Here is an 18,164-nt window from a genome sequence, read left to right on the forward strand (position 1 = left end):
CAGATATGCATTGAGATATGTTTTGTGGGTGGAGGAAAGAGGCTGGGCAGGTCATCAAGCAACAAAGGGACTGCAGCACGAGGCTGGTGAGCCGGCGTTTAGTGGGCCTCTGCCAACCAGTGCCCCAGACCGTTTGACCTGCTTCCACAGAGCAGCAAGGCTGCAAAATGCCGCAAATCAGAGAGCTAAAGACTGGTGACAAGAAGAGAGATGCAGATGCTGAGGGCACGAGCCTTATTTTCAGGGTGTGAGAGACGATGAATCTAGACTCACCAGTTGTTTCACAGCAGTCAGTTAACTAGTGTTTGTGTTTGCACAGCAAGACAAGGTGAGGGATGTTATTATTCCTCCTTCACCAGGGAGAGGACTGAGGTTGAAATATACAGTTGAAGTATCGACTGATTTTGGATGTGCCCCTTTTGGCCTCCTTTTCAGCTGATATATGGGGAAAACCTCGTGTTTCCCTTGCATTTAATTTATTTGCAGCACAGCTTTCACTGTTGTCGGGTGAAGCTGTAAGTGCTCAGCACTTTGACAAACCTACACTCAGTTACCCTGAGGCGGACAGCAGAAAGAATAAAATCATTGACTAATTGTAGAAAAAAAGGTATCTAAATGATCTCCTATAATGACATGGAAATTATGTTATCTAAGGAGTGTATTCTAGTCCTGAAAATGAATTTCAGCCACTTCAACAAGATTATCTTTCTTCCTTTTCCAGACCCTTGCATCATTCATGGCCTCCTGTTTGTTTATCATCGTCCGCACCATACGTTGATGAAGCAGGAGTCTTGCCAAAGGCTGTTATTGTAAATAATGCTCATTAAAGTGAATACACACAAGAAGAGCAAGTTGAAGGAATCCAGGCAGATTTTGTTCTATGGTGTCTTAATTTTTTTTAATCCTTCTCTTGGCACATACGTTATCTTTGAGTGTAAATGGTAACCATACCAACTACTTTAGCCAAAACAACGTATAGGAGCCTGAGTGCCTATCAGTTGTACCCCAGAAGCTAGCCAGGTAGTGATAGTTCATGTGAAAGGTGCAAAGTGTAGCCCTTTCTTCTATTCAGAATACACTTGGTGACCTCCCTCCCACTACCTGCCTTTTGGCATTAATACGTTACTATTTCCCAGGGCAGAAGTACAGAGAACAGCTTCCTTCCACCCCTTTCCCTCTGCATTACACCTTTATGCATCACACTGTGAGCTCTATAAGGAGGATTCTGATGTAGGTCTCGGCACATCAAGACTATGAACTCAGACTGGCACCTCCGTATGCTACCTGAGCACTAATACTGGCGGGTGTGAGAGACGCCATTCAGGTCCACCCACAATTCCCAGCAAGCTGACGCCAGCAGGCTCCTCAGAGGAGATGAGCAGACAATGTGGAACAGCGCATCTAAATATGGTCTTTTGTAACAACTCAGCTTCAGCTTTTGGTTTGGAGCCATCATTTTCTCCCAAATTGTGGCTGACTTAAATGAACAATATGGACTATTTATATAAAGATGAGAAGTATAGGAGGGACGGGAAAATTCTATTTATGTCAATTTAGAAAATACCAAACTCCACAACTAAACTCTGTCTGTGACTGCAGCCAAGGACTTTTCCTGGACACGTTGCAATTGCTTTCCAGCTTTAGCAAAGGCTTTAAGAGTAAATACTGGCAGTATTACTTTGTTCCAAAAGAGGGTGCTAAAACATAATATTTATTACAAAAACTGAAAGCTGCGCAATTGTTCGACTCAATGCTTCCTGCAGCATAAGTTTATTGTGGCTTAGTTTTTTATTTTATGCCCTCACAGCTTCACAGCTGGCAATTTAATACAAGTTTTAGCTTTAGCTGTACAGACATATTACACCAGCTATAGTTTCAAAAATGAAAAACATAGGAAAAATGACATTATAGAAAGAACTAACCATATCAGAGAAAAACAAGAGGACAAACTTTCAAATCTGTTTTGATAAATTACGAAGTGTTTTCACTTTAGCCTGATTACTCAGATTTGATTGCACGCAGTTTTATTACTGACAGTTCTTAAGCACTCACTGAGAGTTAACAAAAATTCAGGTAACACTTCAGGTACATAACCATTGTTCTGTGCCAATAAAATTAGAAAATGAATGGATGACAGAAGAAAGATAACCTCTTTCATCTGCTCAGGGAAAGAAGAGACATTTTGTCAGTGAGCTGGAGAGATAGCACTGACAGGACAGTTTAGTGAAACAGGCACATCCTGGGTTTAAATTCCTGAGTTTAAATTCCAAATTTTGGACAAGATTGTGATCAAGAGCAGTGATTAGTGATGGGATGCATGGCTGATTTCACTTTTCTTTCCCAAACTAAAGCTTTATCCTGGTTGAAACTTATCAGGAGTTGAGGGTTACTGATAATTGGATCAGTGGTACCTGGTCCAGCCTGTTTCCTGCTGAGCTGCAAACCCAGTGGGACTCGGCCCCTGTGAAGTCATTGCAACTCAAAGGTGCTTCTCCTAAGATGGAGAGATATTCAAAATCTGGCTGGACACAGCCATGGGCAACCAGCTGCAGGTGGCCCTGCTTGAGCAGGTAGGTTGGACCAGATGATCTCCAGAGGTCCTTTCCAACCTCAACCAGTCTGTGGTTCTGTAAGCTTGGTAACTTGTGATGAGGTCCAACCTACAACCGCTACATCAGCAGGACTCAAGCTATCTCCCTGTGGTATTTCACCATGAAGAGTAGTTGTTGTGTAACAGCACCGCTCCAGAATGAAATCCTGTCTTAATTGCCTCCACGTACTCTCCTTGTTTCCAGGGAATTTTATCTGGAACTAAGTGATTCCATTTTTCCACACGTTGACTTATTTTTCTGCCTTTCCCCTCAGCAGAGCATGCTGTTCAGCAACCATTCAAAGCTAAAGTGCATGGCAGACATCTGCTACGCTCAGTGCCTGGGATCCAACTAAATACTTAGCATCGCCCTCCATACAAAACAGATGAATCCAAATCTTGTCACAGCCCTTAAATCTCCAAATTCAGGTCATTAGAGAGGTGTTAAAAATATCCGTAATACTATTACAGCTTCTTTTAGATGCCACCAGAATCCTATTTGCTTCCTATGTGTGTCTTCATTGGAGACATTACTGTTTTGATAAAAAATAAAATTGCTACTATAGAAAGAAAATAAATTAATTAGTATTAATATAATGTATCAATTACAAAAAACTCAAGAAATTAGAAATATTACATCTTGACCAAACTTGAGCATATGTTTCTTTTCTGTTTTAGACAAAGAAAAGGAATAAAGAAAAAAATGTTTTGCATTACCATGTTCTTAGGTCTGGATTTGGCTTGACACACTAACTCCAGCCGGTTTGGACTGAAAAGAAATTGGAATAAAAATTGTGAGGCTGAAGCATTCCGAGTTACTACCAAGTTTCTCTGTCAGTCAGCTTTCAGACTGCTCCTTGCTCTACAGCACCTAAAGAGTAGTCTCTTGGACAAAGAGGACAATTTTCTGCTTAGAGAACAACTTCTCTGGGGACAGAATGCATATCAAAAAGTATTTCTCTTCAATATTTCAAGATAGTCTGTAGCAACACAGAAATAATTAAGTGAATAACCTATCAAAAAGATGAATTAGAGGAAAGGCTGGCAGGTCAACCTCAGGAATTACAGCAGTTCAGCGTAGACTAACGTGCCAGAATTTGGAAGCTCAAGCAAACAAGTCTGCATCTATAAAAGTGGGCTAGAAGTTACATGAGGACACGCTTTCACGTGAAGCTTCTGGCAGTATCATTTCTGGGCAGGCAGACAGCCCTGGCACAACAGCCATTCTCCCAGCCTTTGGAGTATCTCTGCGTCTAGGCCCAAGAGAAAGCAAGGGGTGAAATAGCACATGGACAAAGAGCCTACCAGGAAGGAAGACTTGAGGTGTGGAACATCAGCGCTACATTTTGGACAAATATAGCCTATCTATACATCAAGTACACTTTAGTTTGTGAAGATGTTACCTGTCCTGCAGCACACATGGTCCCCTTAGCTTATTTCCCCTGCTCGTGCCACTGAAACCAGGAAAGACTGTTGTCTGAGCTCTGGGCAACAAAACTCTGAAGATCCAGAACTGAGAGGGCAGCAATGGGAGCGCATGTATGAACATGACATTTTTGACAAGTTTTCATTTAGCAAATAAAAGAAAAATGAAGGATTTTAATATTTTAAGAAAGATTATTTTGATTTCACATGCCAAAGACTGCTATGTTAAAAACAAGGGAAAAGAAGGACAACATTTTCAGTAAGTTTTGATAGTTAAAATAAATGTTTTATAGGAGATATGAGGCTTTGTTAGCATTTAGAACAAAAATCAGTTTTGAAGGCATGAAATTTTGTGTTTGTTCCACCAAGCATGAAGTCTCTCCTCTTCCCTGACCTTTTTCAGTTTTATATCAGCAGCAGAGTTCTGACGGGGTCAGTAGCTCCTGCTCTGTGTGATTTTTGCCTCTTCCCTACCCAATCTAAATAACCTTTTGTTTATCAATTCATCCCTAATAGACAGCTCTCCAGGCACATGCCACAATTAGGTAGGTAGGGCAACATCGATCTCACTTTGTCACAGTGTGTGAAAGACTCAAGGCGTCAGGTCAGAGAACTTCAACTGCAAACACGAGTGCTGGGCTATTGACTGAACCCTCTGTTAAAAGCAACAGGGACACGTCAAGATCACAGTAGCCAGCCAGTGCTCCTGTCCGCTCCCAAACTGGCCCATCAATAGACACCCCTCTGAAATGAATCTTGCCAACGGTTTTGTCACTACCCACAATGACACTCAGGGCGATGCAGGGCAGCATCTTTAACCTCTTCCCCTGCTCAGCTACTGCAGCCCTGAGGAGGACTTGCGGGTGTTGGTTGATGAGAAGCTCAACATGAGCTGACAATGTGAGCTCACAGCCCAGAAAGCCAACTGCATCCTGGGCTGCATCAAAAGAAGCATGGCCAGCAGGTCGAGTGCCCCTCTGCTCCACTCTCGTGAGACCCCACCTGGAGTACTGCATCCAGCTTTGAAGTCCCCGGCACAGGAAAGACGTGGACCTGTTGGAGTGAGTCCAGAGGAGGGCCACAAAGATGATCAGAGGGCTGGAACAGCTCTCCTACGAAGAGAGGCTGAGAGAGTTGGGGTTGTGCAGCCTGGAGAAGAGAAGGCTCCAAGGAGACCTTATAGCAGCCTTCAAATACCTAAAGGGGGCCTACAGGAAAGATGGAAGGGCTCTTTATCAGGGAGTTAGTGATAGGACAAGTGGTAATGGTTTTAAACAGAAAGAGGGTAGATTTAGATTGGGTATTTGGAAGAAATTCTTCACTATGAGGGTGGTGAGGCACTGGAACAGGTTGCCCAGGGAAGCTGTGGATGCTCCATCCCTGGAAGTGTTCAAGGCCAGGCTGGATGGGGCTTTGAGCAGCCTGGTCTAGTGGGAGGTGTCCCTGCCCATGGCAGGGGGGTTGGAACTAGATGATCTTTAAGGTTCCTTTCCACCCAAGCCATTCTATGACCGTGAGCCGTTGCTCACCACCATCCCCCGATCCCCTTTGTCCTCCTGCTGCTCGGCGGGGACCCGGAGAACCCCATCGCGCCATGCCGATGCCGCCGGCAGCGAGCAGCCGCGGCCCCCCCCTGCCCCGCGGCCGCCGCGGGGGGCGGGCGCGGCGGGGCCGGGGCGGAGGCGGCGCCTTATAGCGCGGGCGCGGCGGCAGCGCCGGCAGAGCCGAGCCGAGCCGAGTCGGACGATACCCTGGACAGCGCCTCGCCGCCGCCGCCGCCGCCATGGTGAGTGTCCCCCCGCCGGGCCGCCACCGGGGACCCTGTCCTCCTTTCCCCGCGGGCTGATGGCAGCCCCGCATCCCCCCCTCCGCCGGGAGGAAACGAGCCGCCGCTGCTCTTCTCGCCTCCGTGCCCCCGGATCCTCCCGGGCCCCGCTGCCCTCCCTCCTCCTCTTTCTCAGGCACCCGCTCCCACGGGTCAGATTTGGGGCGTGATTTATTATTTTTTTTGGGGGGGGGGTGGAGTGGAGGACGACGACGGGACACGACACGCCTTCGGCTGCCCCCCGCCCCACGACGAAGGGACGGGAGGGAGCCGGGAGGCGTGCGGGGAGGGGCAGATGGAGGAGCGGGGTGGTGGGAGGGAGCCAGCGATGTGTTCCCCCCCCGTGGGTGCAGGTCCCCAGGCGGCTTGCGGAGCCTGCGGGGCGCCCACGGCCCCCGGGCCCTTCCGTGTTCTTACAGAGAAGCAGGTGCCTTCTCCTCTATTTCGAGGTGTGCTTGAGCGTGTTACATAAACAGATTATTCCCAGCGGCATGCTAATAGAAGCTCTTGTGTTAATCATGCAATCTGTAGTGGAACACTTTCTTCTTTTTTTTTTTTTTTTCCATGTAATGAATGAACAATAGAGTTTTAGATTCCAGTTTAGCTTTTAAGAGAGTTGAAGTGGAACAATTAAGTCACCTATTTAGGGAGTAGGACCATTGCCCCATAGCGCACTGTGGCTTTGCAGTCATAGTAACTTCCCCAAAGGAGCTCATCCTGTTTATAGACAGTAGTGCATTAAGTGTAACGCTGACCTTACAAAGTGGGACAGTATTATACAGGTATTTTGCAGCCTTAAAGTCTGAGGTACAGTGGGGCTGAAAGCTTGTGACCTGATTAACAATAGAACCTAGTTTTTCCTTCATATGATTTAAGAACAATTTTTTTTTCCAAATGTCTTTACATCCTGTATAGTAAATTCTGCCTTCCTCGCATAAAAATCAATTTGAATTCCCTCCTTCACCCGCCCAGTTCAGTCATGTATCCATCTGCCGTCAGTTTGAATCTCTTTCTCCTATTTAATGTGTTTGCAATCAACTCAGACTTGGGATGATAAACAGGAAAAGACCCTATCGAAACAGACCAGAAATGGTGCAGTACTTTATGCTGTCTGGGACCCCCAGAATGACTTTCCACTATGTTGTTGAATTCCTATTTCTTATCATATATAGTGGGGCATAAATACAAAATATATGATCAAATTCCCATAACTACACAAAACCTAAGTTAATACCAGCCATTGATAATGTATTCCTTATGATACAGTGAAAGCAGTTACCAAGACACCTGCTGTTGCAGAAGGTCATGTGCATTATTTATCAGTAACTGGTACAGCTAACATCCGCTGTGCAGAGTCAACTGGAATGAAAGTTAAAATTGCCTGAACCAATTAAAATATTTCATTTTGACTCCTTCCAGGACTGAGATTAAGCCAGTTATACTAGTGAAAATCAAGAAAAAAATAATTGGTAACACAGGCATTGGCAACTCTGTATTTGTACTAATGGAAATGATAGCTGAGACCGATCGCTAACCTATTATTTCTGGTTCTTGGAGCTGTTTAATTAACCTGAAACTATTCTTGAAATAGCTGGCAGCAATATCCAGAAATCACCATTCAGAGCTACCCATGGGTTTCTGTTAACAAGTTTTGCCCTTCTGCCCCTCCAATAACCTTAGTGTTGAAAAGTTGCTGAGATTTCACAAGCCTTGTTACTCACATAAATATTCTGGGGGGAGAATGGACAATTTTGGAAAATCCTTACACTGGTATAAGGCTGAGGTTTGCTTTGGCTCTAAAAGTTTTAAAGAAAGTCCTTGGAGCATTAGCTACTGAAAGTAAAATTGAACTTTTGATGAAAACTGCTGCAATGACAGTAATGCAGGGTCAAAAGTTACAGTGCGTCAATGTCTAAGTGGACCTGGAGGTTGGAGACACACACATGGACATGGGACAATACTACCAAAGGTCTCAGCAGCAAATGAATGACAAACATAGATTTTGGGGCCAATTAGTGGGAATAGTATTTTAGCGCTCCCTTCTCTAGTGGCACAGAAATAAGCAGGAGTATGTTGCTAGTGTCCCTTCAACTCAACTGAGAGAGTTTCCTCAGCATCCTGGCTGTTAAGCTACTATTTTTTGTAGAACGTAGCATAAGGAAACAAACTTTTTGAAACTTCTTTTTCCTGAAGCAGCAAACCATGGCCTTCATTAGGCTTCAAACATTTCCTTGTCATCCTCACTGTATGAGGGCAACCACAGTGGGACAATTCTTCAGTTTATGTAGTTCATTGCAGCTCTGCTTACTTCAGTGAATCTAGGTCAAATTACACTGGCTCAGGATTTGGCTGCACCCTTGAACTTTAAACCGATTATAAATTTTGATTTGTCAGTGTATTTTCCATGGGGTCAAATCCCACTTTTACGGAGTAAGAGAACGTATAACCTTGCACAGCGCGCGGCAACTAATGCTTACAAAGAGGCTAGGTAACACTAAGGTAAGCATAAACATGAGGATGGTGCGAAGCTGTATTTAATAGGTTCAAGTATCTGAACTTCTATGATAATTCAGTTGCAGAGGGGTTATATAGACAGGAGCTAGAATATTTTTCAAATTCCCTAAGAGAAACAGTGTAATCTGAAATCAACGAAGGCAGACACCAAAGTCTTCTAAGCATCCGTAAGCATCATGGCCACCATACCGGGGTATGATGCTTGATGTGGGCATACGTTGATCGCAGAACATACAGAAAGGGCCCTAGACAGCAACAAATCTCTCTCCTTTGTTGGTGGTAACCGAAAAAAAAAAACCCTTGCCTCATTGTCCGTTAGTACTTGTTAATTGCACCTCCTGAAAAAGAGCATTGCAAAGCTAATGTTCCAGCCCCTGAATATTGACATACAAACTGTAAGAGATTTTCTGTAGACAGAGATCAATCCAGCACAAATCCATGCCTGGCACAGGAGCCAATGCTACAGCACCCACTGTCAACAAGATCTCTCCAGCTCCATCGGAGTGAAAAGGTAGCAGACTTCGGCAGCCCTGCCACCTGGAACCACGGCAGCAAGCAGGGGCTGACGCAGAATTAGTAAGCTATGAGAAAACATGCTCAGAAACTGCACGTAGAACAGAAAAAGGGACATAAATACTTGCACAGAAACTCAAGAAGATGTGCTGAAGCTATTTGCACATGATGCAGTGACAAGGGATTTGTTAGAAAAATTCTCCAGGACCTGAAGTAAGAATCCAGTGTCTCATTTGCATAGTTACCTACTTATAAAAAAACTGGCATGCTGGCCTTGGTGTTGACTCCTTTCATCTCTAGAAAGATCCTCTGATTCTTCAAGACTGACCATTGTATCTTCACGACAAGCACTCTGACCTGTGAAAAGAAACAGACTCCCGTTGTTCATCAGGCACTCGATTTTACAATCATTTCGTTTAATAGCATCCCTCGATTTTATTAAAGAAAAGAGTTAATCAGATGCAAACATTTTAAAATGGAACTTCTGATTCAAAAGTTGGGGAAAAAAAATGCAGTAGTATTTTCTTTAGGTATTAGTAAACTCCAGATTAATGTCGATATAAAGGGCTGGTTTATTGAGTGAAGTTCATATTCACTGGTAAAGTAGTATCCCACAGGTGCAGCCTGACTTATAATTAAAAAAGACAAAGGAGAAGGGAGGGCCATTAGGAGGATGAAAGCAAGCGTGCCACTGGCCATTCAGAGTCAGAAACCTTCTTGGGCGAGTCTGCCATGTGAGGCAATGGCGGAAGGGCAGGAGAAGGATGGCCCAGCTGCAAGAGAAGAAACACCTTGTGAGACTGGGGCCTGCAGCTCTGCCACATTATAAATGCCATGCTTCCGACTTCTAGCATATCAAATTTATCAGCCAATTTGTAAGCGCCTGGCAACACCTGAGCTTATAAAGCCATTATCTGCATACACCCCCCCACGGTTCGCCTTATCATATGCTAAACACATGGGCCACGATATCTGAGTGACAGCATCTTACCCACAGGACTGATGCACGGCTGACAAGTTGAGTTCAAGATGAAATAAAGCGAATACTTACATCTTCTGTGGGGCTTCTTATCTGCCCAAGGAACAGCAAAACACGCTTTAGTTTTTGAGGGCTAGTTATGCTATCTAGTTATCCTAGATCTAGGAGGGGAAGAGGGAACACTTTACATCCTACATCTTTGAGAATATGATAATCAGTTTTATATCGGCATTAATGCTGAAAGTACTCTGATTAGATGCCAATGCCAAACAACTGAGTAATTTTTTAATATGTTAAATTCTTCCAGCTAATGACTTGAAAATGCATTGCATTTGCTCTTCCTCAGTCAAAACTGACCGTGATAAAATATTATGGGTCAGATGTCCCAAACCGAAGGAAATCAAGACCCATGTGGCAGAAATTACTATATGAAGATGTGTAATTAGAGAATAAAAAAATCAATATTGTTTTCATCACTGGAGAGAGACATTTTGCTTTCCTTCCCCTAAGGACAGATGTGGAAATGAAACAAGAAGTACCTCATATTCTGTGTCTTTATTTGAAAGCCAAATGCAGCGAGAAATGCAAGTTGGAAGTAGGGTCACCAAGTTTTAAATAAACATCCTAAAACCAAGCATGAGAAAGAGCAACAAAACCATTCTTTTCCCAGTTTTTAAGGGCTCCCTGAATGAAGTATTCTAGTCAGTAGTCACCATTCACATCACTTTGCGGATAGCAAAGACAACGTGGTACAGCAACCTAATGGGAGGTGAAACTTACACACATGAAGAAAAGTCTACGCTTGCTTTTATTTCCCCCATGTGACAATAACCGATGCAGTTTACAGACATTTTGTGTCATGAGGGTCTTACCATGCAGTCATTAGCATTTTTGTTTTGTTTTGTGAGAAGCGTCAGTCTGGGTGTTTCCATAGCATAATGGGTTTAAAAGTTTTGGGCTTTCAAATTCCAGTTATGTGTGGATTAAACTCTAGGATACCTACTGTGGGTATTAATGGAGGACGGGAGCTAATTAGTTTGTGCACCCTCTTATCCCATGCCAGCAGACTGTGCTCTGTTATTGGGGTTCCATACACTTTTAAGAAGAGGTGTCCTTGGAGTTCATTAGCCTGATTTAAGGTTTTCAAGGAGGTAAATTTAGAACTGTTTTGGAGGAGGAAATGTAAGACAACTTCCCCGCTCTCTTTGTTTTCCCTATTAAACTCGAAAACCAACTGTCATTTCCTTTCCTCTCCTCACCCAGTCTGCTTTAGTGTCCAAAACATGAATTAGCATTTGAAATCCAGGTTTTTGCCCTCAAGGATTTACAGGACAAATGGAAGAAAAAAAAAAAATTAAGGACCCATTAACAGAACTAGAAGATATTTTCCTCTTCAAATGTTGTTTTGTGTTCTCAAGCGACACTTTGGAAAACACACATCAGATTCTGTTTCTTCATTTCCCTATATTACACATTCATTTTCACAGCCAGCTTGAAGTAAAAAAACCACTTTGTTTCTTGCATTTTGCTGTAAGCACAGATAAAACTGTTCCAAAAAGAAAAGTTCCTCTAAGCTGGCAGGGAATGAATGGTTGGCAAAGTTGTCGAGGGTGATTTCCATGTCAGGGAATTGGCACATCTTTCGGTAAGGTGTCCCCTAAATAATGCCATCCATACCCACTTTCTCTCCGATTGCTGGCTGCAGCCAGCCAAGTTACTTCTATGGCAGTTTAAAAGATCAAGTGTGAGGTGGTGCGAGTTCTGCATCTGCTAGAAGTTGGTATTTGTGGCAGAACAGTGATTTACTGTGTACACAGTTCAATTTTTTCAGTGTTTGTCAAGAGTCCGTACAATTCCAGGGGAGAAACCCATGCAGTCTATTTTCATATTTACATGCTTGTCAATCTATTATTCAAATCCCTTTGTGGACTAAGTAGTTTAATCAATTTGCACTGCTGACTGGCTCCTCAAAATTCTCCTCCTCTCCAAATTCAGGAGCTTTTCTAGTATGAAAGACATCCCATGCGATGCTTCTAGGAGCAGCTGAATCTCTCCTCTCGGCTGTTAGGATTATGCGCCTTCCTAGAGCAGCATTTCAGTGTTACTTTGCTGTTACACCAGAGACTGAACCATGGCTTAAAATCAGCCCTTCTTACCTAGGAGTACCTTTTTACCTTGACTAGGCTTCTCTCGGAGATGCATCTTTTAACACCGACAGAAAGCTATGCACGAAGACAGACAAAAACTTCATCTTTTCAAGTTTATGGAGGAAAAAGAAAAATCAGACATCAGAAAACGAGCATAGCAAAAACCAGTTCAGATTTGCAAAGTGCTTATAGGTTCCTTTCTTCTTCCCACCTTCTACCGGTGCTTAAAGCGGAAACAAGGGATGGCTTCCCACCTGCCAGTATGCGGGTGGCTTCGATTTCAGCAGTTATCATCACTCTCCAGATAGTAGACACCTTATTTTACACGAGTTACTTAAGAAATCTAAATCTCCTCCCGAAAATCAGGTCTTTCTATTGAAAAAGGTATTAGAAGACTCTGGATCCACCCTCAGATGCACCCTTGGAAATTTTGCCTCTTCAAATACTGAAGCTACTGGCTTTATCTGGAAGCTTGATGATTAAGAGCCATGATAAGGTAGCACTGAATCAATCCGTCCCCAAAACCAGGCAAGTCAAACTATAACACGTCTCTAGTTTTATGGCATTCTCTTAATTTTCCAGAGCTCTCTCTTGTGGCAGAAGGTTGGTTACGTATCCTCTCTTAAGATTTCATTCTTTTAAATTTTTGTTCTCATGTGTGTCAAAAGCATCACAGGATGTTCATGCTCCCCTTTGAAAGCTGAGATACAGCTTGTGATTTCTTGGTGCTGAAACACATTTGAAACTTGGCTCAAAAATGGGCAATTTGTGCAAGGAAATAGAAAAGGTAGCATTTAGCCTTATTCCTCCCCAAAATACCAGTAGCTCTCCATTTCAGTGAAACGTGATATTGAGAACCTCTTGGTTTTAATGCAGTTATTTCTTCCTTACTGCTGGAGACTTCGTAAGCCTGCATTTTAATAGTATCTGCAAAAAAAACCCACTTGAAAGATAAAAGACTAGATGAGTTATTTTGCTTACAATAACTAAAAGAAAAACTGAAAAATATCCCACATAGCCTACCCTAGAGGGAAAAGCACCGCTTCTTTCCCCTTTTACATTTACTAAATTACCAGCATAATGTCATTTCAAATCAGGTATCACTGAAATATTCCCTCAGGACTATATTTCATACAGGTTTTTTTCACAGAATAATTTATTTTCCTCAGGCAGGAAGTCATTTCCTTCTGTTTGCCAGACCCCTTTGGGAGATGGCAGAATTCAGATCAGAAACTGTTTTGATGGAAAGGTGCAAAGTTGAAAGCCAAGCCAGAGAACAACGTCAGGAAGACGGGTGTAGAAGGGAGAAACAACACAGCGCTGTCTCGTTTTTCCTCCAGGTGTGTTTTCATGAGTTTAAAGGAGTGTAAGTATATTTCAGAATTCTGGCTCATTAAACCTTAGGTCTTGCTGAAACTCGGCACGCGTGCTGCAAGCACTCGAAAATACGCATCAATGCCTGAGCACTCAGTAGGATAAGGAACATCCTGATCAGCTGAAAACACGAAACACACACCAGTTCCCCAGCCTTCAGCAAATTTGGGGGTTCATGTGCTCTTGTCTTTAACAAAGACGTCCCCCCCCACACCCCTTAGTGCTCCTCCTCCAAATACGTACGGCATTGATTAGACACTGATGCAAATGTGGTTCTCAGCAACTCTCTTTGGATGCAATAAGGTGGTTATTTAAGTGAAGAGTCTACAATATTGTTGAAATAGGGATGTCACATAAATTAACAATACTGAGCTAAATAACAAAGTACTTGCTGCAACATGGGCATCTGTGTTGTGGAAAGTGAAGTGCGATCATTAAACACCTATGGTGCTTTGTTCATCAATCCAGAATTAGAAGAGGTTTGAGAATTTGTTACCTGAAATGATCTTGCACTTGACGCAATACGCCAGTTTGGGATATATTTTGATCAACATTCAGTTGATCAGGTCTTCAGGTTAATACTGCAGGTAACTGAATCTAAATTACAAAGGAGAAATGTCCATAATCAGAATGAAGGAAGCGTTCAATTCCATTAGAGCCCTCAAATAACACTGTGCTTATACCTGGCTGGGAAAAGTACCAAAGACATCTTCAGACATCACCTCCTGGTTTCTTTCTAGCGTCTTCCTAAAATAAATCATTTCAAATAGATGGATTTTCTTTGAAACCAGTAATACATGCAATTATTTTATTTTACTTGCTTCCTTATCTCTCACAGCTATCGCGCGTTTGCTCCCTCACCACATTTACAGGTCGCGCAGATTTAAACAGAGAGGTATAATTCTTGCTATAGTCTGTTTTCCAGGGGAAAGACTCTCGTTGCTGCTTTTTTTCCTGTAACGCCTTAATTCTCGACGATATTTACTAACTAGATTTACCATCATTACCCTTGCCACTTCTGTCAGACAACACATTTTGCTGGCAAATATTTCTTCTGTGTCTGCTGTTAGTTTTTCTTCCCCCCTGCCCTGTTGTTGGGGGTTTTTTTTGAGGATAAATCTTCCCATTTTATCTGTCTTCAAGGATATCTGTAGTGATATCAACTGCAAGTGCCATCAATCCTACTTCTAACTTGTCCTGTAATTAATTTATTACATTTACTTGTAAGAAGTTGTCATCTCTTCAAATAGTGATTCCCAACAACAGACATTTAGTGCAAAGGGAGAAGCGAAGCTTCTCCTTCTTTGAAACAGTAGTAAAATGGAAGAGACTTGGAACATCTGCTGCGCTTGTTGGAAACTTGAGCTCATGAGGATATTCATTTTCTGGAAAGAGGTACCCGATCGGTGCCTGTGATGTGTATCAGGTCTCAGGCACTTCAAGCTGACCTCAACAGCAACTCTGTTTTCCCCCTGCCCGCTGTCTGTCCACTACAGGGCAGCGCTGAACCTCATCGATAGTTATCCATCGAGGGAACCAGTATTTTTCCACATGACCCCTATCTTTATAGCAGCGGTTTGCTCTAAGAATTAATTCATTCATTCATTCATATTTTAATCAGTCCAGAAGGGTGTGGCAGTCACTGCAGTGCAGCCTTCTCGCGTAGATGTTGTGTCACATGGAAATTCCCAACTTCGATGACACTTGACTTCACAGGTCAGCTTAGGCTGATCCTGTCAGATGATCTCCCCGAATGATGAAGAAAGCTGTGTGAAAAGCCTCTACCGAGAAAGCCGATCTTCTAATACTGGACGTAATCATGAAGGTACAAAACGTGTTGCAAGACCAGCATACCATACCCACTGAAGCACTGAATAGCCACCAGTCCTGTTTTCTTTCCATAACATTAGATACTGTGACATGCTTATCCTTTAGATTTTTTTCTGATTTTATTTTTCTTCTTTTAATGAGCAGTTACTTGTGAACGATACGTACCATCAAACCATAAATTAGAAGATAAATGTCTATTAAAACTCATAAGCTTGAAATCTGTTTGATTTTAAGTTAAATGTGCAGATTTTAGATTTTATAAGCAGATATTTTGACCTAAAACCTAGGTTGGTTCTTACAGTGAATTGTAACTACCTAATTGAAAAGCTCCCTGTACCGAGTTCTGTACCTGCATCCCTCACACAGCGCTTAGACTGTGTTTGTGCGTGGCTAATGACCTCAAAGTGAAATTGAAAGGCTTTGCATGTGTTGGAAGATTAAGGCTGAAACCTTAGAAGCTGGGATCTGGACTCTCTAATCCACAGCAGCATGCTACAAACACCTCCTCCTCTTCCATTCCCTTCCTTCCTCTTTTTCCACTTACAGCCCTATAAATAGTTCAGGAAAGGGTCTATGCATTTGGGCAGCAGCTAGGCAAGAAATGGTGTAGCAAATGACCACAAAACAAGAACAACACAATTCTCTAACAGGCAAATAAACACAAGCCTACTTCCTTCACCCAGACTATAAGAACAAGTAAAAAAATCTGTAAACTGAGCGTTGTAACTCTTGAGGATGTGGCTAAAGCCGGCCACAACGTGACCTATCTTACCAGCCTCTGAATGGAAAGCAACAGAAAGAAAACACGCACAGACGTTAACCTGCAGCGCTAAGCTGCTCCGCCAGATTCCTTTGTTCCAAGTTTTGAAGAGAAATTAAAATACAAAGGCTCCACTCCTGGCAGCGGGTCTCGTGAGTCTGGCCAAGTGGACCACAGCTCCCTTGTGGGGCTCTGCTGGTCTCTTCAGCAGCCACCACAGCATTTACCTCTACATCTTGGGTTATAATTATGCAATGAACACGCCCCCTCGTAAATCTCCTGCTTCTTCCAGGTCCCTTCCCACGTGGCACAGGAATGAGAATACGTCCTGGTTTATACCTCCTATAATTCAATAACTTGAGAAGATTACACAGGGTATATATCCGGGTAGATTTGGATGCACGGTGCCTTTGGGAAGGTAGCTAGCCCAGTTCGACTATAGGTTTATAGGTACAATTTTCCACAGAGGAAACAGAGCCAGGCAGAATTCATTCAGGCTTTACATGAGGATTAAAGAAAACATTCAGCAGGGGGTCTGGGAAACAAAGCAAACACATAGGCATTATTATAGATACGTTTTTGCAGGTTATAATCCCATTTTGTTCCTTTCTGGGTTTTCTGACTTTACAGAGTCAGTAATAATCTTAACTCACAGGTATTCTTTTTAAAAATACTTCTAGATTTACTATGGCAGCAAAAGTGTGACTTTAACGTCTAAAGCATGTAAATTTATGAAAACAATAACTTGGTGCTTTAGGTCAGTGAAAATGCAGGACGGAGGGCCTTTGGTCTGGGGGGTCTATACTAAAGAAGTTACTACAAAAGCCAGCCAAGGATGTGAGCATCTGCCTGCTCCTGTGCCAGCTGTGCCAGCAGGGGAGATTACCGCTGCCGGACACGCAGCACCATCCCTTTGCCGCAGGTCCCTGTCCTGCACGGCTCCTCACGTGAGCTTTGCATAAGTTATTTTCAGAGCTCCTATTTGGGTAGTTTCAATTAACCAGGGTCACGTTAACAGAAATATGTCGCAGTCGTACAACCAGCGCTGCCGGGAGGTCTGTGGGGGTGTCCCCTGCCCAAAGGAAGCACAGCGGAGCAGCTGGGGCGCGGGGACCCAACTCTCCAGCCGGCACAGCGACTCTCACGGTGCCTAAAACACAACAGCTGTCTAGCTCTGATTTGGGTTTTACTTATGATTAATAAGGAGTTCAGTGCAGTTTAATAACTGCGTCAAGTGGAGCTGGTTTTGCTCATGAGGATGCAAGTACTTTCAGGAACATTATTTTTTTTTTTCTGAAAAGCTAAGGTATCCTATGTTGTAATTGTCTATGTGCTCCTAGACATTTTTATACTTAAAACATTCTTCTGTACACATGCGGCAGCTATGGCCATTTCAAAATACTTTAGGAGCATGGAGTTAATAGTAGCAAACTTCAGAAATTCATAATACATTGACTACAAATACAGTACACAGTTAAGTGATGCAAACAAAATGTGCCGCGTTTGATTCATTTTCATATGTACAGTACCTTTAGAAATATATATATTAGAAGCCCATTTTACTTCATACATCCTCACTAGGTGAATTTGTTACTGTTTTGAAACAGGTATTAATTACATATATGTATATAGCTGTCAGTTTTTTTTCCAAACAGCTCTCAGAGTCTTTCTTTTTTGTTACGTGCTTCACAGGCTGTATTCAAACTTTTACCACTGTTGTCCTTAGCAGAAGCGTGCCTATAAAGGGAATCAGCATTTCAGGAAAAACGTCTTAATTAAGCAATTCATCAGTTAATATTTTACAAGTTGAGTTTCAGACTTACAGTTTTCTGAAGGGCTGCTGACTATTGGCTGCCAAAGAGCAAAAGATATAAAGAAAAACCCCTAAGGCTTTATTTTCTATGTCTGTATTTTTATATTTTATTTTAATTTGTTGTAGTGTAAAGCAAGAACCCCACAGGCCTACTTTCATGCCTGCCTAGAGGAACTAGAAATGCTGCCCACGCGGGTTTTCAAAAACTCCTGTCCTGTCCCTCTCCCAGCAGGCGAGTGCCCCGCAGCACCAGTACCAGCTTTTTAAGAAACTCGGGCAAAACCATTCAGTCCAGGGGAGCCCCGGTCAGGCAACACATTTTGGAAAATCCTTTTTGATCCCCCTTGCCTGTAACAGGAGGGGCAGGCAGTCCCTTGCACGTTAATCCCCGGCG

The 18,164-nt window shown here is 43.0% G+C and overlaps 1 protein-coding gene across 1 annotated transcript in view; it reads left to right on the plus strand.

Moving 5' to 3' along the window:
* Positions 1-5,725: 5,725 nt before the first annotated feature.
* The window catches only part of ELOVL2 (ELOVL fatty acid elongase 2), a 51,040-nt gene continuing 38,601 nt past the window's right edge, over positions 5,726-18,164 (plus strand). The window contains exon 1 of the mRNA XM_063325919.1: positions 5,726-5,801. Coding sequence (XP_063181989.1) covers positions 5,799-5,801 — 3 coding nt within the window. The 5' untranslated portion in view covers positions 5,726-5,798. The remainder of the gene's footprint in view (positions 5,802-18,164) is intronic.

This window comes from Chroicocephalus ridibundus, chromosome 2 (assembly GCF_963924245.1).
Source record: "Chroicocephalus ridibundus chromosome 2, bChrRid1.1, whole genome shotgun sequence".
Taxonomy (NCBI): domain Eukaryota; kingdom Metazoa; phylum Chordata; class Aves; order Charadriiformes; family Laridae; genus Chroicocephalus; species Chroicocephalus ridibundus.